Source organism: Podarcis vaucheri (assembly GCF_965113315.1).
Source record: "Podarcis vaucheri genome assembly, chromosome: 13".
Classification (NCBI taxonomy): Eukaryota; Metazoa; Chordata; class Lepidosauria; order Squamata; family Lacertidae; genus Podarcis; species Podarcis vaucheri.
Window position 1 is genome coordinate 44,907,046 of NC_138751.1, and position 22,725 is coordinate 44,929,770.

Genomic DNA, 22,725 nt, shown 5'->3' on the forward strand with positions numbered 1-22,725 from the left:
GTATGGACCCCAAAGGTCCTTCAGGTCTGCAATAAAATTAACTGATTTGTGTGTATGGGACACAATAATCTAGACAACCTGATTATTCAGCATTCACCCCAATACATCTGCAGGGAGACTGGACAACATTGACTATTTATTGAGCATTCATTCTGATTTGTTTGTGGGGAGGGTTGATGATGTGTCAAAGCAAGTGTTACCCCCACTTTATTATTATTATTATTATTATTATTATTATTATTATTATTATTATTATTATTATTATTATTATTATTTCCCAGAAGGCCCCCTCAACACAACTCGTAACAGTATACATCTGTAAAACACATTCTGACTACGAGATCTATGAGTTAGCATAAACCTTTTGCAACTGATCTGTGGTTCTCTGGAGAATTTGTAAATGAAATAAAGCCTTTTAAACATGACTGTCAAAATCCATAACATGGATGTCTCATTTTCCCCCCCAGCTAGAACTTGACAAAATTCAGTTCTGACACATCTCAGGTGGGCACCGTTGCCATTCTAAGAGAACAAGGGAGGCGTTCATTGTGAGTTCCAGCACCTCTTTTTCTATAAAAATAGCACTGGGTGCAACAGGTAGAATTCAAAAGGTGAGCTTTTCTTACAGCTGCCTCGCCAGTTAACATTTTGAGTTCAGTGCCCATCAAATTCATTGATACAGCACAATGATAAAGGTAAAATTACTCTGCTTCAATTCCGGAATCTCCAGTTAAATGTTTCAGGTAGCACATGAATTTGACCTTTGAAGAGTTAGTAAGTAAACCATGTTTAACTTACCAAATGTGTTGGTCTCTTTCTATGCAGCCTAAGACCCACGTACCTATGGGACCGCCTCTCCTGGTATGTCCCGCGGAGGACCTTAAGGTCCACAAATGACAACACTTTGGAGGTCCCAAGTCGCAAGGTGGTTAGATTGGTCTCAACTAGGGCCAGGGCCTTTTCAGTACTGGCCCCGACTTGGTGGAACGCTCTGTCATAAGAGACCAGGGCCCTGCGGGACTTGACATCTTTCTGCAGGGCCGGCAAGACAGAGCTGTTCCACCTGGCCTTTGGTTTGGACTCAGTCTGACCCTTATGTCTTTTCTCCCCTTATGGTTTTGATCTATGGGCTACTTTTAAAATGAGGCTGCATTTTAAATTGCATTTTAACCTGTATTTTAAATTGGCCCCCCCCCATTATGTTTTTATTGTAATTTTACTCGTGTTAGCCTCCCTGAGCCCAGCTCTGGCCGGGGAGGGCGGGGTATAAATAAAATTTAATAATAATTTATTAAACAAATAATAAATTAAATTAAATTAAATTAAATAATAATTTACCGTATTTTTCGCCCCATAAGACGAACCGGCCCATAAGACGCACCTAGATTTTGGGGGGGGGGAAATAAAGGAAAAAAAATTTATTTCCCCCCCCCCAGGTGCGCTGTGCTACACCAGGAGCTTGGGGCGTGCGGAGCTCAGCGCGCCCCAAGCTTCTAGGTGCGCGCAAGCAGTCCGCTGTAGCCCCAAGCCTCGCGCACCCGGCAGGAGGTCCCGCCGGGTGCGCGAGGCTTGGGGCGGCAGCGGACTGCTTGCGCGCACCTAGAAGCTAGCAGTCCGCTGCCGCCCCAAGCCTCGCGCACGCGGCAGGAGGTCCCACCGGGTGCGCGAGGCTTGGGGCGGCAGCGGACTGCTTGCGCGCACCTAGAAGCTAGCAGTCCGCTGCCGCCCCAAGCCTCGCGCACGCGGCAGGAGGTCCCACCGGGTGCGCGAGGCTTGGGGCGGCAGCGGACTGCTTGCGCGCACCTAGAAGCTAGCAGTCCGCTGCCGCCCCAAGCCTCGCGCACCCGGCAGGAGGTCCCACCGGGTGCGCGAGGCTTGGGGCGGCAGCGGACTGCTTGCGCGCACCTAGAAGCTAGCAGTCCGCTGCCGCCCCAAGCCTCGCGCACCCGGCAGGAGGTCCCACCGGGTGCGCGAGGCTTGGGGCGGCAGCGGACTGCTTGCGCGCACCTAGAAGCTTGGGGCGCGCTGAGCTCACCCAAGCTTCTAGGTGCGCGCAAGCAGTCCGCTGCCGCCCCAAGCCTCGCGCACCCGGTGGGACCTCCTGCCGGGTGCGCGAGGCTTGCAGACACTCGCCCGAAGCAGGGCGAGCCCTCCCGAGGGCTCCCCGTGCTTCGGGCGACAGGCTGCCGCCCCAAGCCTCACGCACCCGGTGGGACCTCCTGCCGGGCGCGCGAGGCTTGCAGACACTCGCCGGAAGCAGGGGGAGCCCTCCCGAGGGCTCCCCGTGCTTCGGGCGACAGGCTGCCGCCCCAAGCCTCGCGCACCCGGTGGGACCTCCTGCCGGGCGCGTGAGGCTTGCAGGCATTCGCCCCATAAGACGCACCCCGATTTCCTCTTCATTTTTGGAGAGGAAAAAGTGCGTCTTATGGGGCGAAAAATACGGTAAATAAAATACAGTGGTGCCTCGCAAGACGAAAAGAATCCGTTCTGTGATTCTCTTCGTCTAGCGGTTTTTTCGTCTTGCGAAGCAAGCCCATTGACGGATTAGCAGATTAGCGCTATTAGCGCTATTAGCGGCTTTTAGCGGCTTATCTGCTGATCGGATCAGCTGATAAGCGGCTTAGCGGCTTAGAAAAAGGGGGGGAGGAAAAAAACCCCCGCAGGAACTCGCAAGACATTTTCGTCTTGCGAAGCAAGCCCATAGGAAATTCGTTTTGCGAAGCACCTCCAAAATGGAAAACTCTTTCGTCTAGCGAGTTTTCCGTCTTGTGAGGCATTCGTCTTGCGGGGCACCACTGTAAATAAAATGATGATGATGATGATGCTAAGGGAAGTGGGAAACTTTGAGAGCAACTTAGGAGGGGATATTGTTAGTTGTAGGTTCAGGTTTTAAGATAAAATATGTGTCTGTTATGCTTAAAAAAAAAAAAAAAAGAGGAGGAAAGACCAAACCATCTAATCACTGGTAAACCCATGGGATTACTCAGTGATGTAAATTGGCAGCAGGTGAAAGAGATGATAAAAAGGGGCACCTGTTTACTCTGGGCATAGTTGACCTATGCAATTCACGGCCACAGGTTGTAAGGGCGATATTTTCCCAGTGACAGACATCAACAGCAAGGTATGGGGATGACGCAATAGTGGGCCTGCAAAAACTTTCCCAGCTGACCTTTCAGGTGTAGCTAGGGTCATGTGCAGGATGATGAGGGTGGGACCACCCGCTTTTTCGCACTGTCTCCCATTGTGGGGAACCTGATGATGGGAAACAGAGCCAGGAAACATACTGTGAAAGGGAAGCAGGATGCTCAGCAAGGGGTCAGGGAGCTCTCAACAAAATCTAGCCTGACATCAGGAGCCAGCGCAGAACGAATCAATCCTTGCCCTCTCTACAATGTTTAATTTACAAAATGAGGAGGTGGTGGGGCTCAAAGCCTGCCAGGAAACCCCACCTTAGGGGCTCCCTGTAGGCCATTTGTTTCAGTTGAATGCTTTTAATAGGCACAGTTGCTTACATTAAAAAATATTGAATGTAAAACAAAAGATTTGTGTTTCTTCTTCTGATGCTTTCCCTCCGTTGATTTTTCTGTTCTTGGACTCTGTGCTCCATCACCCGCTGTTAAATTTCCCCTCCTTCCCTTCTATCCCTTTATATTTTGTGACATAAACATTCGGTGGGTTTTAGTAAAAGGTAAAGGGACCCCTGACCATTAGGTCCAGTCGTGGCCGACTCTGGGGTTGCGGCGCTCATCTCGCTTTATTGGCCGAGGGAGCCGGCGTACAGCTTCTGGGTCATGTGGCCAGCATGACTAAGCCGCTTCTGGCGAACCAGAGCTGCGCACGGAAACGCCGTTTACCTTCCCACCGGAGCAGTACCTATTTATCTACTTGCACTTTGATGTGCTTTTGAACTGCTAGGTTGGCAGGAGCAGGGACCGAGCAACGGGAGCTCACCCGGTCATGGGGATTCGAACCGCGACCTTCTGATCAGCAAGTCCTAGGCTCTGTGGTTTAACCCACAGCGCCACCCGCGTCCCTCGGTGGGTTTTACTCACAAGTAAATTACACAGGTCCAGGAGTGCTTGAGGGCAGAAGGGTCCAATGGTATTCTGCCATCATAATGGCTGAACATGTCTAATCTCTGTAAAATGAAGACGAAATTCCCAACTGTCTGAAATTTGGCAGGAAATGTGAATGGTATTAAATAGCCAAATGTTTGTTTGTTTGTTAAATAATAAATAAATACAATAAATGTGATGCAATGGCCGAAAGCAATTTAAATATTCTGTTAGCACCCATAACAGACCTTCCGTTTTGCTGCTTCAGAGCCTCTCAGAACATGAAATAAATTGCAGTCTTTATCTTCCTGTTTTTTTTTGGGGGGGGGAGAGAATCCATTTTATAGTAATAAAAAAATTAGGTTTGTAAAATCCCTATCTCACTCAACTGTTTAGGTAAGATCAAGTTGTATGTTGCACATGCTCAGTGCTAAATCAAATGTTCCAATGTACAGTGGTACAGTGGTACCTCGGGTTACATACGCTTCAGGTTACAGACTCCGCTAACCCAGAAATAGTGCTTCAGGTTAAGAACTTTGCTTCAGGATGAAAATAGAAATTGGGCTCTGGTGGCACGGCAGCAGCAGGAGGCCCCATTAGCTAAAGTGGTGCTTCAGGTTAAGAACAGTTTCAGGTTAAGCACAGACCTCTGGAACGAATTAAGTACTTAACCTGAGGTACCATTATACCTTGGTTTACGAACTCAATCCGTTCCAGAAGTCCGTTCTTAAAATGAAACCATTCTTAAACCGAGGCGAGCTTTCCCTAATGAGGCCTCCCGCTATCGGTGCCCTTCCACCGTTTGGATTCCATTCATAGACCGAGGAAAAGTTCGCAAACCAGAACACTACTTCCGGTTTTGCGGAGTTCGTAAACTGAATCATTTGTAAACAGGACTGTTCTTAAACCAAGTCTCTTTCCCAAAAGAAAGATGACAATCACCAGACCATGGAAACTTGTAGCTGCTAAAGCTGATAGCTTGGGGAAAGGTAGGCAGTGATGGGTGGGTGTGTACAGAGGTGAGTTTGTGCCTCGGACTCTCAAAGTGATCTTGACAGCTAAGAGTTGAACCTGGTTCAGGTTTAGCAAAAATTCATTGGTACAGCACACACATTAAAGGTAAAATGACCCTGTTTCAATTCGGTATCTCCAGTTAAACGTTTCAGGTAGCACATGAATTTGACCTTTGAAGAGTTAGTAAGTACACCGTTTTTAACTTACGAAATGTGTTGGTCTCTTTCTATGCTAAGGGAAGTGGGTAACTTTGAGAGAAACTTAGAAGGGGGTATTTTAAAGGTTTAACATCCTATAATTCCACATTTTACTGCATGTTATGTGATTTGACTTCTCTGCTGGGGTCTCTTACCAAAAAATACTTGCTCCAAACCTGGATCTAGGCATCCAGGGAATTCTTTTTTATTCTTTTTAACCACATCTATTTTCTTTAACCAAATCAACGCTAACAAAAAAGCAAACTAGAGTAAAATACACCATCAGGTGCACAGAACGTAGAAGGATGGCACCTTTGAATATGATATTTGGTGATTTGTATCTCTTCTTTTTAAGTACATTACAAAGGGAATCCTGGTGTCTATTTTATCTTGATGACAATATTCATGTCGTGCTTTTCAGATAGACCTCAACAGATTGGTTGACATAAAATTATTACTGTAAGCATGGATAAAATGACATTTTTATGGTAAAATCAAAACCATTTTTGAAAAAGCCATATCTGCTTCTTCCAGGCTAAATGGTTCTTCCGGAGCCTCTTTGTTGGCTCCAATGTCACATTACCATGTAATTTTAAAATGAGATACCATATATATCAGATGATAGAGTTCGTCATGTGTCTGAATTTATGAATTCCTTCTTTTAATAAGCAACCGTCATTGAACAGCTCAAATTATTTTGTACTCTTTTTTTTAATCAACTATTTTAATGACCAGTTAATGTTACCGCATCGTGCAGTTTTACAAAGCTCAACAGACCCTTTGTTGAGTCCTTCCATTTGCAGGATAATTCATAAACATTATTATTTTGGTCTCCGGATTGCAGCCTGACTTGAAATGCACGGAGGCGCTGCCAGATCATGTGAGGAAAATAAGTACAGTTCTTAGGGGGACTCATGAGAAGAGCATCATGTCGATTTCAGCAAGTGCATGATCTGTCAGTTCAGAAACTGATTTCGGGAAAAAAACATGGCTATAAGCTCAAGTGGAGGAGAACAAATCTCGGAAGCTGCAGAGATTTGTAACAATACTCAGTTTCTGTACCGCTTTAAGTAATACACATTGAAGGGGGGAGTCTAGAAAAGGCTAGGATATGCTTGGCGGAAGGTGCATAGCTGTCAACTTACAGATTTGGAAATAAGGGACCAGCAGCCTCGAAAATAAGGGATCAGCAGCCAAAATAAGGGATTTTCCGGGCACAGGTATGTTCAACTTCCGAGCCAAAGGCAGAAAGCCCAGCCAGCAGCCAAACGAAGCCTCATCAATAAGGGACAGCAGCAGGACATGGCGCTGGGATAAAGGACTGTCCCGCCAAATAAGGGACGCTTGACAGCTATGAAGGTGGGGAATGTCAGTTTCCAAAGAGCTGGCTTCCGGAACCAGGCCTGTTGCCAGTTACCAATTCTGTCTGCAAATGACTGGCTACAAAGACTGGCAACATCAACACTGTTGTGTGTGAATCTCTTGCAGATGACCACAGTGCCTGGAAACAGGTCATATATCTATAGCAGTGACCAGAGGAGGAATGACCGCTGGGAGGAGCGTAGAGAAACGCCATGGTGCATCTGCAGCAGCACAGCTGGATGCCTTCATCTGCCCCAGCTGCAACAAAACATGTCTTTCCCCTATCGGTTTCTACAGCCACAGCTGGAACTGCAGCCTTCCAACGGTTTGACTGGGATCCTAACCGGGGGTGGGAGAAAGAGAGCAAATTGGAAGAATTACAGGGGAGAAGTGATGGGTCAGCAAAGAGGTCAAGCAACCCTTCCCTCACCATGTATGCTGGAAATCTCTGGCTCCTGCTAGTGCTTTTCAGCCAATAATTGGGCAGTCAGGATCTACACAACAACATGTAACATACAGTGGCACCTTGGTTCTCAAACGCCTTGGTACTCAGACAACTTGGAACTCAAACACTGCAAACCCGGAAGAAAGTGTTCCAGTTTGCGAACTTTTTTCGAAAGCTGAATGCGCTCCGTTTTGAGTGTTACGCTTCCAATTTGAGTGTTACACTGGGGTCTGTCTGTTTTTGCCATTTATTTGGGGTTTTTGTTTTTGTGGCTCTTTTTTGTTTTGTTTTTGTGACTGTGTGGAACCCAGTTCAGCTACTGATTGATTGATTGTGTGACTGCAGTACATTGTTTATTGCTTTCATTTTATGGATCAATGGTCTCGTTAGATACAGTCGTACCTCCATTTACATAACCCTCTGGTTATGTAAGCTTTGGGATGCGCGCGGGGCAAACCCTGAGTATTTTACCGGGTTTCGCCGCACGCGCAGAAGTGGTCCTCAGGTTGCGGAAACCTCGGGATCCGACCAGAGCTACGGAACGGATCCCGTCCGCAACCGGAGGTACCACTGTAGTAAAATTCATGTTAAATTGCTGTTTTAGGGGTTGTTTTTAAAAGTCTGGAACGGATCAATCCATTGTGCATTACTTTCTATGAGAAAGCGCACCTTGGTTTTGGAACGCTTTGGTTTTGGAACCGACTTCCAGAACATTAAGATTAAGTCTGAGAACCAAGGCACCACTGTATTGCTTGGGCCATCAATTTCTATAGCTTCTTGGGGAAGGGCTGTGGGTAGCTCAGTGGCAGAGCCCCGGCCTTGCATCCAGAAGGACCCAGCTTCAATCCCTCTAGGTAGGGCTGGAAGCCAGTGTGGTGTAGTGGTTAAGAGCGGTAGACTAGTAATCTGGTGAACCGGGTTCGCTTCCCCGCTCCTCCACATGCAGCTGCTGGGTGACCTTGGGCTAGTCACACTTCTCTGAAGTCTCTCAGCCCCACTCACCTCACAGAGTGATTGTTGTGGGGGAGAAAGGGAAACGAGAATGTTCATAGAATCATAGAATCATAGAGTTGGAAGAGACCACAAGGGCCATCGAGTCCAACCCCCTGCCAAGCAGGAGACACCATCAGAGCACTCCTGACATATGGTTGTCAAGCCTCTGCTTAAAGACCTCCAAGGTAGGAGACTCCACCACACTCCTTGGCAGCAAATTCCACTGTCAAACAGCTCTTACTGTCAGGAAGTTCTTCCTAATGTTTAGGTGGAATCTTCTTTCTTGTACTTTGGATCCATTGCTCCGTGTCCGCTTCTCTGGAGCAGCAGAAAACAACCTTTCTCCCTCCTCTATGTGACATCCTTTTATATATTTGAACATGGCTATCATATCACCCCTTAACCTCCTCTTCTCCAGGCTAAACATGCCCAGCTCCCTTAGCCGTTCCTCATAAGGCATCGTTTCCAGGCCTTTGACCATTTTGGTTGCCCTCCTCTGGACACGTTCCAGTTTGTCAGTGTCCTTCTTGAATTGTGGTGCCCAGAACTGGACACAGTACTCCAGGTGAGGTCCAACCAGAGCAGAATACAGTGGCACTATTACTTCCCTTGATCTAGATGCTATACTCCTATTGATGAGGCCCAGATGTTAGCTGCTTTGAGACTCCTTTGGGTAGTGATAAAGCGGGATATCAAATCCAAATTCTTCTTTTTCTTCTTCTTCTTCTTCTGAAGCCCTGGAGAGATGCTGCCAGTCTGTGTAGACAATCCTGAGCTAGATAGAGACCAGTGGATCTGACCGGGCAGCTTCCTGTGTGTTTCAGCAGAAAAAAAGAGAGCTCTCCCTGGTGGTCTGATTTGCTTTCTGAATGATTCCCTGAAATTTTTAAAAAATTTTTTTGCATACGGCATCTTTGAAGTCTCTCTTCCATATTTTGGCATCCTGGCTCCATCCGTCAGACCTGGAATTTGAAAGCGGGTCAGCATTTTCCACTGCGTTGGTCAAGCATGGGGGACTGGATGTGAACAGCTGGATCCCCGAGCCTGCCTTTGCTATAAACATCCTGTGTGAGAAATGTGTCCCAGCGCTGATCTGGTGGGAACCCAGAGACCATAAAGGAGAGGGAGGTGGGCAGAGGAAAAGAGAAGCAGAGAAGCAGAGGGAGATAAGCGGGCTGTCATATTTTTTTCCACAGAAATGTTCCCTTTCATCCAGATTCTCTTTTGGCAAGCACTTGCGATCTGCAATGCACAGAATGCTACAAGCTATACCGGCAATTCGAAAACAACCTGGGGCATGAATGAGCCAGTGCCTGATTGAGGAATCTGCTTCTGGTCACGCCATGCCATTATTTAAAATGCTTTTATGCCACATTTCTATAAGGTAGCATTCCAGGTGGATAAAGAGAGATCAAAACAACAAATCGAGGAAAGAACCACCAGGAGTAATGGAAATGCGTCAGAGCAGCCGATAAACAAAACTCAGGGCAGTTTCAAAAGAAACCGGACAGAGCAATAAACTACAGAAATCATATCAGCAATTAAGATAAAGGTAAAGGACCCCTGGACAGTTAAGTCCAGTCAAAGGCGACTATGGGGTTGTGGCGCTCTTCTCGCTTTCAGGCCGAGGGAGCCAGCGTTTGTTCACAGACAGCTTTCCGGCTCATGTGGCCAGCATGACTAAACCGCTACTGGCGCAACAGAGCACTGTGACGGAAACCAAAGCACACGGAAACTCCGTTTACCTTCCCGCCGAAGAGATACCTATTTATCTACTTGTACTGGTGTGCTTTCAAACTGCTAGGTTGGCAGGAGCTGGGACAGAGCAACAGGAGTTCACTCCATTGCGGGGATTCGAACTGCCGACCTTCTGACTGGCAAGCTAAAGAGCATGGGTAGGCAAACTAAGGCCTGGGCGCCGGATCTGGCCCAAACGCCTTCCAAATCCGGCCCAAGGATTGTCTGGGATTCAGCGAGTTTCTATTTTAGTAGAATGTGTCCTTTTATTTAAAATGCATCTCTGGGTTATTTATGGGACATAGGAATTCGTTCTTTCTTTCTTTTTAAAAATAAAGTCAGGCCCCCAACAAGGAGGTACAAGATGAGCCTTTCCCTTCTCTATAAAGGGAACGTCCATAACAGATTTGGGGTTACGTGTGGGGAGGAGGGGGGTGGAAAACGTTCTATTGCACAAGGAGAAATACTGGAATGTTCACCTTAACACTATGTTAAATCAATAGATCAATATTTTTTAGCTCATATTTACCATTGACTACTAAATTGCATTATGATTTTGAGAAATTGGGATGTTTATTGCAGCCTCAATTTAAGCAGAACTGAACTAACGCGCCTTCATAAAACAATACTTGGTTACTGCAACCGGTATAGGCTCTTCCACTAGGGGTACAGTGCTCATAATGAAAATTATCAAGCTATTTTTAAAAAAGGATTTCCTCCCCCAAATCTCAAAGCCACACATTCTTTCCTGCCCCATGCATATTTTACACTCCCATTAATTTAATTTCCTGGCCTATTATTATTATTATTATTATTTATTGTTTGTACTCTGCACCTGACTCATTTGGCCAGGCCACCCTGGGCAGCTTCCAGCACATATAAAAACATAATAAAATATTAAATATTTAAAAATTTTCCTATATAGGGGCTGCCTTCAGATGTCTTCTAAAGGTTGTATAGTTCACTTTGCTCCAACCAGCTCTCTGCATCATTCAGACAAAGCTAACCTTAGCAATGGCAAATAGGCCCTTCCTATGTGTTACTTAGGGACACGGGTGGCACTGTGGGTAAAACCACAGAGCCTAGGACTTGCCGATCAGAAGGTCAGCGGTTTGAATCCTCGTGACGGGGTGAGCTCCCGTTGCTCGGTCCCTGCTTCTGCCAACCTAGCAGTTCGAAAGCACATCAAAGTGCAAGTAGATAAATAGGTACCGCTCCAGCGGGAAGGTAAGCGGTGTTTCCGTGCGCTGCTCTGGTTCGCCAGAAGCGGCTTAGTCATGCTGGCCACATGACCCGGAAGCTGTACGCCGGCTCCCTCGGCCAATAAAGCGAGATGAGCGCTGCAACCCCAGATTCAGCCACGACTGGACCTAATGGTCAGGGGCCCCTTTACCTTTACCTATGTGTTATTTGGGCAGAAAAACCATGCGACTGACATTAGGATATTTGGATTATTGAATATTAGGAAGTCTCTCAGATTTTCAGCCCCTGCTGGGAAGGCTCCCTGTTTCTTTTGAGGGCTATCCAGCAGCCAACATCTCAGATTAGGGAGCATTACAATGGTACTTCAGATTACATACACTTCAGGTTACAGACTCCGCTAACCCAGAAATAGTGCTTCAGGTTAAGAACTTTGCTTCAGGATGAGAACAGAAATCGTGCACCAGCGGCACGGCGGCAGCAGGCGGCCCCATTAGCTAAAGTGGTGCTTCAGGTTAAAAACAGTTTCAGGTTAAGTACGGACCTCCGGAACGAATTAAGTACTTAACCTGAGGCACCACTGTACTTGAAAGCCTTGAAGAGCAGCCCAGCACCTTGAGCATGCTCAGAACTGTTTCCTTGAAGGCAAGATCTCCTCATAACTTAACAGCATGTTCTGGTAACCAGAGAAGCAGCGGGGATTGTTTTCTACTTTGAGGAATTCTTTGTTTTCTGTAATATTTGTTTTGTGTTCTTGCCAGAGAGACAGCAAGCCAGCAAGCAAGGAAGCAACAGTGGACAACACAGTGTGAGTCTTTTTCTATAATAAATATATATGTTATCTTTACTTAATCTTTCCACGTTTATTTTTATGAATTGGATTGGGAAAATGAATGGAGGATGGCTTGTGTGCATGTTGCGACAAACTCTGCATTAACTATTTCCCTGCATTCACTCATTAAAAGCTGCAGCAGTTTCTGGGTCAGAGCATGCTCATCGGAGCCATGTGCAATTACGGAGTGTTTTCCAAAGTAATATTTCCAGAAAAGGTATGTGGATCTGCTTTCAGCAAGTCCCTCCTCTAGCTTACGTACAGAATATATTGAATACAGGGTGGAAGATAAGGTTGTTGCTATTTCTTGCTTGCCTTTTTGTGAGTTTGTCATTGAACTTCTAAAATTAAACATTTGGGGCTCTATGCCTGTCTGGATATCACACTGACTGACTCCATATCCTTCCCCAAACCTGGAACTCTCCCTGATCTTGGATGTAAGAGGCTGGTTTATCATATCAGAGTGATGAGCAGATTATAATTTCATATTTCCTGCATTGCAAATAGCTTTAGCTGTGCTCTGGATCAAGTGAAACAATATGTTTTCTCTCTCTATTGGCTGGAATGCTTTACACTTTTAATTTAGAGAAGAAATGGTGTTTCATAGAATCATAGAGTTGGAAGGATCATCCAGCCCAACCTTTCCCCAGCTGTGGGTCCCCAGATGTTGAACTACAACTCCCATCACCCCTAGCTAGCAAGGCCAGAGCTCAGGGATGATGGGAGTTGTAGTCCAACAACATCTGGGGACCCACAGGTTGAGAAGCGCTAGCCCAACCCCTTGCAGTACAGGAATATGCAGCTGTCCCTTATGGGATCGAACCTTGATGTTATCAGCACTACACACTAACCAACTGAGCTTTGCTGTGGAGGACAATGGGCAGAGCAAGGGTTAAGGAGCAAGCAAACAGATAGCAAACTGTCAGACATCTCCCCATCTCCTTACTTAAACATCAAGGAAACAGCTAGTGTGGGGACTTTGTTGTAACCTTAAAGTGAGAGGATGGGAAGAGACCCAAGCAGCCCTTGTCAAAACAACCGTATTTCCAAAAGACTTTGGGGAGATCTCTCCATAGCAGCCGACAAGGCAGCAACCCATCAAACAGGCCGGTGACTTTAAGGAAGCAGGTGAGTCTCCAGGGGAGCTAGGTTGGCTATGTGCCCAACTTCATAGTCCTGGCCTTTGAAGAGCTGCCCAGTCTGTATCCACTTTAAAGATTTTATTTCTATTTTATTTTAAAACCTAGGACAAGCTGGGGTTCTGAATTTGCCCATCAGCTGTTCACACCTGCACATCAGACCATCCAGCAGTCTTCTGCATCGAGGTGAGTGGGATTCTATTTATATTTAAATCATGGTAATTATTTCTAATGGAAGTGAGAGGTGGACCATAAAGAAGGCTGATTGCTGAAGAATTGATGCTTTTGAATTATGGTGCTGGAGGAGACTCTTGAGAGTCCCATGGACTGCAAGAAGATCAAACCTCTCCATTCTGAAGGAAATCAGCCCTGAGTGCTCACGGGAAGGACAGATCCTGAAGCTGAGGCTCCAATACTTTGGCCACCTCATGAGAAGAGAAGACTCCCTGGAAAAGACCCTGATGTTGGGAAAGATTGAGGGCACAAGGAGGAGACAACAGAGAACAAGATGGTGGGACAGTGTTCTGGAAGCTACCAGCATGAGTTTGACCAAACTGCGGGAGGCAGTGGAAGACAGGAGTGCCTGGCGTGCTCTGGTCCATGGGATCACAAAGAGTCGGACATGACTAAACGACTAAACAACAACAATTATTTCTAGATTGGCATCTATCTATCTATCTATCTATCTGATTAGCACATGCAAAATGGTGCCCTCTTCTTTAGATGGCATGCTTCCTCAGTTTTGGCAGCACCGCTCTCTCTTTATGGTAATGCACGACGGGTCGCCTAACTGGAGCCCTTGACACAAGGACACAATTGGATAAGATCTGGAAACACCGGTGTGTGTGCTGTCCTATATTGGAGCTTACCTATCTTTTGGGTAGTTCTTTTGTTGTTGTTTAGTCGTTTAGTCATGTCCAACTCTTCGTGACCCCATGGGCCAGAGCACGCCAGGCACTCCTGTCTTCCACTGCCTCCCGCAGTTTGGTCAAACTCATGCTGGTAGCTTCGAGAACACTGTCCAACCATCTCGTCCTCTGTCGTCCCCTTCTCCTTGTGCCCTCCATCTTTCCCAACATCGGGGTCTTTTCTAGGGAGCCTTCTCTTCTCATGAGGTGGCCAAAGTATTGGAGCCTCAGCTTGAGGATCTGTTGATAGCTTTTCAATATTCCAACTTAAGAGATGTTCTTGGTTGCCAGTGGAAGCTCCCACTCTTTTCCTAGTCTTAGTTACAGATAGGTAGCCGTGTTGGTCTGCCATAGTCAAAATAAAAAATTCCTTCCAGTAGCACCTTAAAGACCAACTAAGTTAGTTCTTGGTATGAGCTTTCGTGTGCATGCACACTTCTTCAGATACACTGAAACAGAAGTTGCCAGACCCTTCTATATAGTGAGAAGGTGGGGAGGGGTATTACTCAGAAGGGTGGTGGGAATGGGAGATTGGCAGATAGCTGAGATGAGCCTGTTGACGACTCTTAACGACTGTAATAGGTCTTACAGGAAAAGGCAAGGGGTGAGAAGGTGAGAAATGGCTTAGTCATGTATAATGAGTATAATCCTATCTCATTATCTAACTTAGTTGGTCTTTAAGGTGCTACTGGAAGGAATTTCCTAGTCTTAGTCTGTTTCAATTTTCCAACTCATCCATGCCAGATTATTTTCGAGTCCTAGCAGATATTAAGCAGACTTCATGTGGCTTCTTCCAAGAGATGCTTATACTAACGTTGAGTTCTTTATAGCAATCAGGGGGGTTGCAGGGGTGCCAACTTGAAAATATTGCAGGGGGGGTTTCAGGTAAGCCCCCACCCCACATAATCGATCACACGATGCAGTGCACATACACCATTTGAATGGCAATGCCCATCAATTTTGGGGCCCCCCAGCTCCCTCAAATCTTTTATTGGGGGGCTGAAGATCACTCAGCCCCTAGACGTTGGCTCCTATGGGGGTGTATACTTCATTTGGACCAAACATCAGTTTCCTGCCTGTTATGGAAGTACCTTAATGGGTTTGGTTTGAGTATTTTGTTGCCGTTATTGATATCAATTTTTGTATCTTCATTTTTTAATCTTATTTTGACGTCTGTGAAAATTGTTAAGTTTGGTTGGGAAGTTTTTTATCCGCTTTATTCATTGTTTAGGACTACTTTCGTTATGTTATGTACACCTTAACTATGCTTTTAACTGTGGAAAGGTGGCCTACGAATGAAATGACGATGATGCAGGGATCTTTACAGCGAAATTTGATGAAGATTAGGTAGTAATTTTTCTCTTTGGTTCTGTATCTTTGAAATTGATTTCTACAGCGCTCAATGTCAACTGACAAGGACAGCTGGATTCCAGAGCATGAAACCACGGTTAGTGCCAAACTCTTTCAAAAGGCACGGAACAGCCCTTTGGTGCCAGTTGGTAAGTTTGGGCAGCCTGAAGCGCCTCTCTGTAGGAATCTGTGGGTGCTCTTCTCTTAGTTCAATTGCAGAGTGGGAAGAACCAAGGATTAGAGAACTGGGCCAAAACAAACAAGATGAATTTTAACAGGGAGAAATGTAAAGTATTGCACTTGGGCAAAAAAAATGAGAGGCACAAATACAAGATGGGTGACACCTGGCTTGAGAGCAGTACATGTGAAAAGGATCTAGGAGTCTTGGTTGACCACAAACTTGACATGAGCCAACAGTGTGACGCGGCAGCTAAAAAAGCCAATGCAATTCTGGGCTGCATCAATAGGAGTATAGCATCTAGATCAAGGGAAGTAATAGTGCCACTGTATTCTGCTCTGGTCAGACCTCACCTGGAGTACTGTGTCCAGTTCTGGGCACCACAGTTCAAGAAGGACACTGACAAACTGGAATGTGTCCAGAGGAGGGCAACCAAAATGGTCAAAGGCCTGGAAATGATGCCTTAGAGAAGAGGAGGTTAAGGGGTGATATGATAGCCATGTTCAAATATATAAAAGGATGTCACATAGAGGAGGGAGAAAGGTTGTTTTCTGCTGCTCCAGAGAAGCGGACACGGAGCAATGGATCCAAACTACAAGAAAGAAGATTCCACCTAAACATTAGGAAGAACTTCCTGACAGTAAGAGCTGCTCGACAGTGGAATTTGCTGCCAAGGAGTGTGGTGGAGTCTCCTTATTTGGAGGTCTTTAAGCAGAGGCTTGACAACCATATGTCAGGAGTGCTCTGATGGTGTTTCCTGCTTGGCAGGGGGTTGGGCTCGATGGCCCTTGTGGTCTCTTCCAATTCTATGATTCTATGAAATATATACAAAAACAATAAAACATTAAACATTAAAAAACCTCTCTATACAGGGCTGCCTTCAGATGTCATCTAAAGTCTGTATAGCTAATAATAATAAATTATTATTATTATTATTATTATTAATACCCTGCCCATCTGGCTGGGTTTCCCGAGTCACGCTGTGCGGCTCCCAACAAAATATTTAAAACACCACAAAACATCAAACATTAAAAACTTCCCTAAACAGAGCTGCCTTCAGATGTCTCCTAAAAGTCAGACAGTCTGCCTGGCTCCCTATAACCTCACTTCTCACAGGGAGGGAACCGTCAAAAGACCCTCAGAGCTGGACCTCAGTGTCTGAGCTGAACGATGGGGGTGGAGACGCTCCTTCAGGTATACTGGGCTGAGGCTGTTTACTTATCTCCTTGGCTTGGGGGTGGGGGTCACATAACTCCATAACCCATTACTCTGATGAAAACAGGGACGTCCTAAGGAAAAGCAGGATGTTCTGGGATCAAATCAGAAACTGGGATTGCTTCTGTAAATCCAAGAAAATAGGGACACTTGAAGGGTCTGGAATTCTGACCTGATCCAACCGGGGTCTTTTAATGGGACTACAGGTGTGCCGTGTAGGAAATGTGGCCTTTTGAACATATGGGATTGTTGGTCCATTCAGCCTGGTGGTGGGAGATCTGTGGCCCTCCCTGTGTTTGCACAACTCTCATAAGTCCTGATCATAGGCTATGGTGGCTGAGGCAAGCTGGCATCTGGGGAGCCAGATGTTCCTCAGCCCTGATCTATCCCAACATTGCCTACTGACAGTGCTGTAGCTATGGGGGAGACAGCTAGGTTTTTTTGCCCAGGTGAAGCCTCAGGAGGGGTGCCATTGTGGTTCCCAGCCTGAGTGCGTGGGGGGTGCCAAACTGGGTCTTTGACCCAGGTGAAAGAAAGCCTAGTTTTGCTCCTGCCTACTGATCTTCCAAGACTGGAAGCCTTTAGCTGCCTGAGCTGAATCCCAAGACCTTCTGCCTACAAAGCGTCTGAAGGAGCGTCTCCACCCCCATCGTTCTGCCCGGACACTGAGGTCCAGCGCCGAGGGCCTTCTGGAGGTTCCCTCGCTGCAAGAAGCCAAATTACAGGGAACCAGGCAGAGGGCCTTCTCAGTAGTGGCACCTGCCCTGTGGAACACCCTCCCAACAGATGTCAAAGAGAAAAACAACTACCAGACTTTTAGAAGACATCTGAAGGCAACCCTGTTTAGGGAAGCTTTTAATGTTTAATAGACTATTGTATTTTAATATTCTGTTGGAAGCTGCCCAGAGTGGCTGGGGAAACCCAGCCAGATGGGCAGGGTATAAATAATAATTTAGTATTATATTATTATTATTATTATTATTACTACAAAGTACATCCTTTGCCACTGCATTCTTTCAGTTGCTTTCAAAGCATATTTGCTGTTGCCCTTTGCTGTCTCTGGCAAACAGCCTTGACCCCAACACCCCCAAAAACTTTTTTCTCTGAAACTGAATGCCACAAAAAAGAAAAAAGGGGGGGAAAGAGCTGGACACACAGTTCTATCTTCACCAAAAATCATGGATAAACAGCCTGCAAATATTTTCATTGTTTACAGCGCTCCCAGCAAAGGGAGAAGCAATCCATGCAAAGATATGAATAGCCAGACATCTAAAACTACATAGGGCATTAGATTCAAGCTCCTTTCTTGTTGGCATTATATGCAACCATTCAACTCACGGGCAATAAAGAAATTATTCGGGTGAGTCTCCTAAGTGGGGAACGTGCCTAGTATTGCAATAGGCTGCTTAAGAGGAGGGTCAGATGCTTTCTTCCTTGGAGTTTGGACAAGTATCAGTCCTGTCTACTGGCAGTAAAGGTAAAGGGTAAAGGGACCCCTGACCATTAGGTCCAGTCGTGGCCGACTCTGGGGTTGCGGCGCTCATTTCACTTTATTGGCCGAGGGAGCCGGCGTACAGCTTCCAGGTCATGTGGCCAGCAGGACAAAGCCACTTCTGGCGAACCAGAGCAGCACACGGAAATGCTGTTTACCTTCCCACCAGAGCAGTACCTATTTATCTACTTGCACTTTGACGTGCTTTCGAACTGCTAGGTTGGCAGGAGCAGGGACCGAGCAACGGGAGCTCACCCCATCACGGGGATTTGAACCGCCGACCTTCTGATCAGCAAGCCCTAGGCTCTATGGTTTAACCCACAGTGCCACCCACGTCCCTCTACTGGCAGTATATGCTGGCATTTGTCTGTCTCGAGAGAAAATGGAGTGTGCCTCTAAGGAAGAAGCCAAACTGCTGCATTAGCAGCACTAAAGTGACCTCCCTAGGGCCCAAGTCTGGGTAGGGCGTATGGAAGAAGAAGAAGAAGTTTGGATTTGATATCCCGCCTTTCACTCCCCTTCAGGAGTCTCAAAGCAGCTAACATTCTCCTTTCTCTCCCTCCCCCACAACAAACACTCTGTGAGGGGAGTGTGGCTGAGAGACTTCGGAGAAGTGAGACTAGCCCAAGGTCACCCAGCAGCTGCATGTGGAGGAGCAGAGACGCGAACCCGGTTCCCCAGATTACGAGACTACCGCTCTTAACCACTACACCACACTGGCTCTCCTGGACTGCCCAGACAACAAGACCTCACTGATGTGGTCCAAAGGAAAGCATAGCAATACGTTTGGCACCAGCTTGGCTGCAGGAGTTGCTAGAAAGAGGCATGCAAGGCGCCATCGGGACTCTGCTCTGGATTTGTGTAGTGTTTACTCCTTAGCCTTTTCTTTTCTCAGAGGTACCACGTAAGGAAAAGGAGGTTGAGGATCAGTTAGTATAGGCAGTACAACGGCTGGCGCTGTGGTCTAAACTACTGAGCCTCTTGGGCTTGCTGATCGGAAGGTCAGGGGTTCAAATCCCTGTGACGGGGTGAGCTCCCGTTGTTCTGTCCCAGCTCCTGCCAACCTGGCAGTTCGAAAGCACACCAGTGCAAATAGATAAATAGGTACCACTGTGGTGGGAAGGTAAACGGCGTTTCCGTGCGCTCTGGCACTCGTCACGGTCCTCGTGTGCCAATAGTGGTTTAGTCATGCTGGCCACATGAGCCGGAAAACTGTCTGTGGACAAACGCCGGCTCCTTTGGCCTGAAAGCGATGGACTTAACCATCCAGAGGTCCTTTACTTTTACCTTATCTACTCCTTAGCCTTTTCTTCTCCCAAAGATACCCCATAAGGAAAAGGAGGTTGAGGATCAGTGTTAGTATAGGCAGTATAAAGGTAAAGGGACCCCTGACCATTAGGTCCAGTCATGGCCGACTCTGGGGTTGTGGCACTCATCTCGCTTTATTGGCCGAGGGAGCCGGTGTACAGCTTCAGGGTCATGTGGCCAGCATGACTAAGCCACTTCTGGCGAACCAAAGCAGCACACGGAAATGCCGTTTACCTACCCGCCAAAGCAGTACCTATTTATCTACTTGCACTTTGATGTGCTTTCGAACTGCTAGGTTGGAAGGTATAGGTCTTTAGGTATAGGCAGTATAGAAAGTGCCTTACCCGAAGGAATGGGACAGGCTACTGGACTTGCACAGGGACTTCTTCAGAGCTATGGTTCTATGGCTTCTTTGACCTTGCAGGCATGATGGGGTTTGTGGTTGTGGCAGCCTACGGAATTTACCGGCTGAAGGCAAGGGGGAATATGAAGATGTCTGTCCACCTGATTCACACTCGGGTAGCTGCCCAGGCCTGTGTGGTTGGAGCCATAACCCTTGGTAAGGCGGGGACGAAGAGAAGGGAGGCGTTAAGCACTGGGTGCGGGAGCAGGAGAGGACCTGAGTTTGCAACTGCAATGACTGCCAGAGGGCAAGGTCTTGAATGGGTACCAGGTCTTCTGGAATGATTATCCCGGGGGGGGGGGGCGCTGAGCCTTTAAACCTTTGGTTCACATAAACATCATCCCTCAGTGTGCAAATGGCCCAACTTGACTGCCTGCCACAGAGCATCCAAGTCTGTTTGCGGAACATGGAAACTACAGTGGTGCCTCGTAAGACGAAAAGAATCCGTTCTGTGATTCTCTTCGTCTAGCGGTTTTTTCGTCTTGCGAAGCAAGCCCATTGACGGATTAGCAGATTAGTGCTATTAGCGGCTTTTATCGGCTTATCTGGTGATCGGATCAGCTGATAAGCGGCTTAGAAAAAGGGGGGAGGGGAAAAAACCAGCAGGAACTCGCAAGACATTGTCGTCTTGCGAAGCAAGCCCATAGGAAATTCGTTTTGCGAAGCACCTCCAAAACGGAAAACTCTTTCGTCTAGCGAGTTTTCCATCTTGTGAGGCATTCGTCTTGCGGGGCACCACTGTAAACTTCATCTTCCACACTGGTCTTTGCCTCTGTGGGGAAAGTGCCCCTCCAAGGACGTTCAGTGTACTGTCCCCTCAGCGGTCAAGATTACCGTATTTTCCCCTCTATAACACGCACCCGACCATAACACGCACGTAGTTTTTAGAGGAGGAAAATCCGTAGGCATGCCACCCGTAGGCATTTCCTCCATAACACGCACAGACATTTCCCCTTACTTTCTAGGAGGAAAAAAAGTGAGTGTTATGGTGCAAAAAATACGGTAATTAAGCTCCAGTCATCTAGGTTTGGAAGCGGCACTTCCTGTACCATGAAAGCCCAACGAGCCTGAATTGAAAATGTCTAGTAAATCAGATTGGTAGTTGGGTTCCTACTGAGGGTATCTGGCGAGCTAACAAGACAGTGATGAGGAACTGAGGAATGGAGTGTCATTCTGTGATATTATGGCAGTAGGAAAAAAGCTATATTGGAACTTTTGAATAAATGTGTTTTAATTTTTTTTAAAAAAGTATTGTAAAACACCAGAGAGTAAGGAGATACTGCAGCAGGCCGCCCACGAAACAGAAAATAACTTGTAGAAAAGATTTGCTGTTTTCCTTGAAAGCCAGAGGAGCAGAAGCCAGGTTCGATTCTGACCAAGAACATTTTGTTAAGGCAATTCTGCAATCGGGCCCAAGACTGCATGGGGCAATATTGCACCGGATAAAGAATGCCGAGACTTCCAGCATTTAGAAAACGTTTCTCTAGCCATTAGAGCTGGAAAGCTCAGTTTGAAAAGGAGTCAGAAATGGCAGGAGGGAATAAGGGAGCCATCCAATCGCCCTGCAAGGCTTGTGAGGGTAGAAAGGGGTGGCCATTTGTTGCTTTGCATAATTCCTTGCCCCTCCTGACTAGCAAAAGCAGCACTAAGCCAACTTCCATGTTGGAGACAAAAAGCTGTTTTCTCTACAGGCCGTATTCCGATTGTCTCCTTTGCGCCAACTCCTTTGCTCTCTCTCTCCTAGGCGCTGTCTACAGCATGTACAAAGACCACTTCCCCAAACAAAAATAGATGAGACATGGATGGCATTGGTTTGTCCCTTCTCCCTGAATGGATCTGAATACCCCGGCGGCGACTCCAGCAGGGCTGCGAGATCATGTGGTTTGCTCTAGCAAGAGAAAGAAGTCGCCTGCAGCCTCAACTGGTTACTGATACGGCTTATGTATGTTCCCCTAAAATCCCGATGTACATGTATATATTTTTAAAGTTTTGAGACGTGAAAGGGAATCCTTGTGGAAACAGAGGACTGCAAAAGACCCTCCAGGGATTATCGAGTAGCTAACGCCTTCCTTTGCCCAAGGAGAGGATAATATTCGCCTAGCCTGCTTCTCCTGAAGCCGTGTCCCCCTTCTCGCATTCTAAGTGTGACAATTGCCTTCTTTCATCGCACTGAAGTCCCTACCCTGCAGTTTCTAAACAGGAAAAACAAGCCCTCTCCAAATGGCACAAAATCCAATTCGTAATAAAGCATGCGACTCCAGCACGGGTGTGCATAAAAAGGAAATTCACACTGACAAGTGAAGATCCGCTTGACTCTGGCTGCAAAAATAATCCCTATTTTAATGCAAACTGTGCTGCTCTTGTGAAGTGTCTGTTGTATAATTTCCTTTTTTTTTTTTTTAGATTACCTCTGCACCTAAGCACATTTTATAGCAGCTCTGTCCTGTATATGTATTAAGGGCAATATTAACATCTAATGTCACTATTTTAAACGCAATTTAAAAATTACCTTGCTTGAAAAGGCATTAAAATGCACATATTTGGTAAGATGGCTTACAATGGCATTATTCATTCGAATAAAGGTTTCTTTGAACATTGATATATTTCTGCATGTGTACATTTGTAGACAAGACAAATATTTTCCGCAGACCTTCTGGAAATGTGATATTCCAAGAGTAGGGAAAATTAATAGAAGATGACAGGGCTGGCTAAGTGCTTTTATAAAGCAGAGACATGGAGGAATATAAATCCACACCCAACTAGTGAAATGCCACAGAAACAGAAGTAGACTTTTTTTGCTGTGCGGTAGAAATGCAAAGAATTGCATGGGGCAGGGAGAGGGAGTATTGAAGTATTTGAAGAGGGAGGAGTATCTGCTCCCCGCCCACTTTTGTATT

General features: G+C 46.4%; 1 protein-coding gene across 2 annotated transcripts; it reads left to right on the plus strand.

Annotated features, from left to right (window-relative positions):
- The first annotated feature begins 11,594 nt into the window (after positions 1-11,594).
- HIGD1B (HIG1 hypoxia inducible domain family member 1B) lies at positions 11,595-22,427 on the plus strand. Of its 2 annotated transcripts, none has more exons than XM_082195202.1 (5): positions 11,595-11,811; positions 13,083-13,160; positions 15,279-15,381; positions 19,850-19,984; positions 21,573-22,427. In XM_082195202.1, the coding sequence occupies exons 3-5, from the start codon at positions 15,285-15,287 to the stop codon at positions 21,617-21,619; spliced, it is 279 nt and encodes a 92-aa protein (XP_082051328.1). In that variant the 5' UTR covers positions 11,595-11,811; positions 13,083-13,160; positions 15,279-15,284; the 3' UTR covers positions 21,620-22,427. The 2 variants fall into 2 exon arrangements, with proteins under 2 accessions (XP_082051328.1, XP_082051327.1); XM_082195201.1 differs by lacking the exon at positions 11,595-11,811 and adding an exon at positions 12,788-12,963.
- The last annotated feature ends 298 nt before the right edge of the window (positions 22,428-22,725 follow it).

What these genes read in the sequence shown, in the direction of transcription:
- HIGD1B (XM_082195202.1), top strand. Translation starts at nt 15,285, where the DNA reads ATGTCAACTGACAAGGACAGCTGGATTCCAGAGCATGAAACCACGGTT. An exon ending in CAGCCCTTTGGTGCCAGTTG is followed by an intron (nt 15,382 to 19,849) that starts GTAAGTTTGGGC and finishes TTGACCTTGCAG; the next exon opens with GCATGATGGGGTTTGTGGTT. An exon ending in GGTTGGAGCCATAACCCTTG is followed by an intron (nt 19,985 to 21,572) that starts GTAAGGCGGGGA and finishes TCTCTCTCCTAG; the next exon opens with GCGCTGTCTACAGCATGTAC.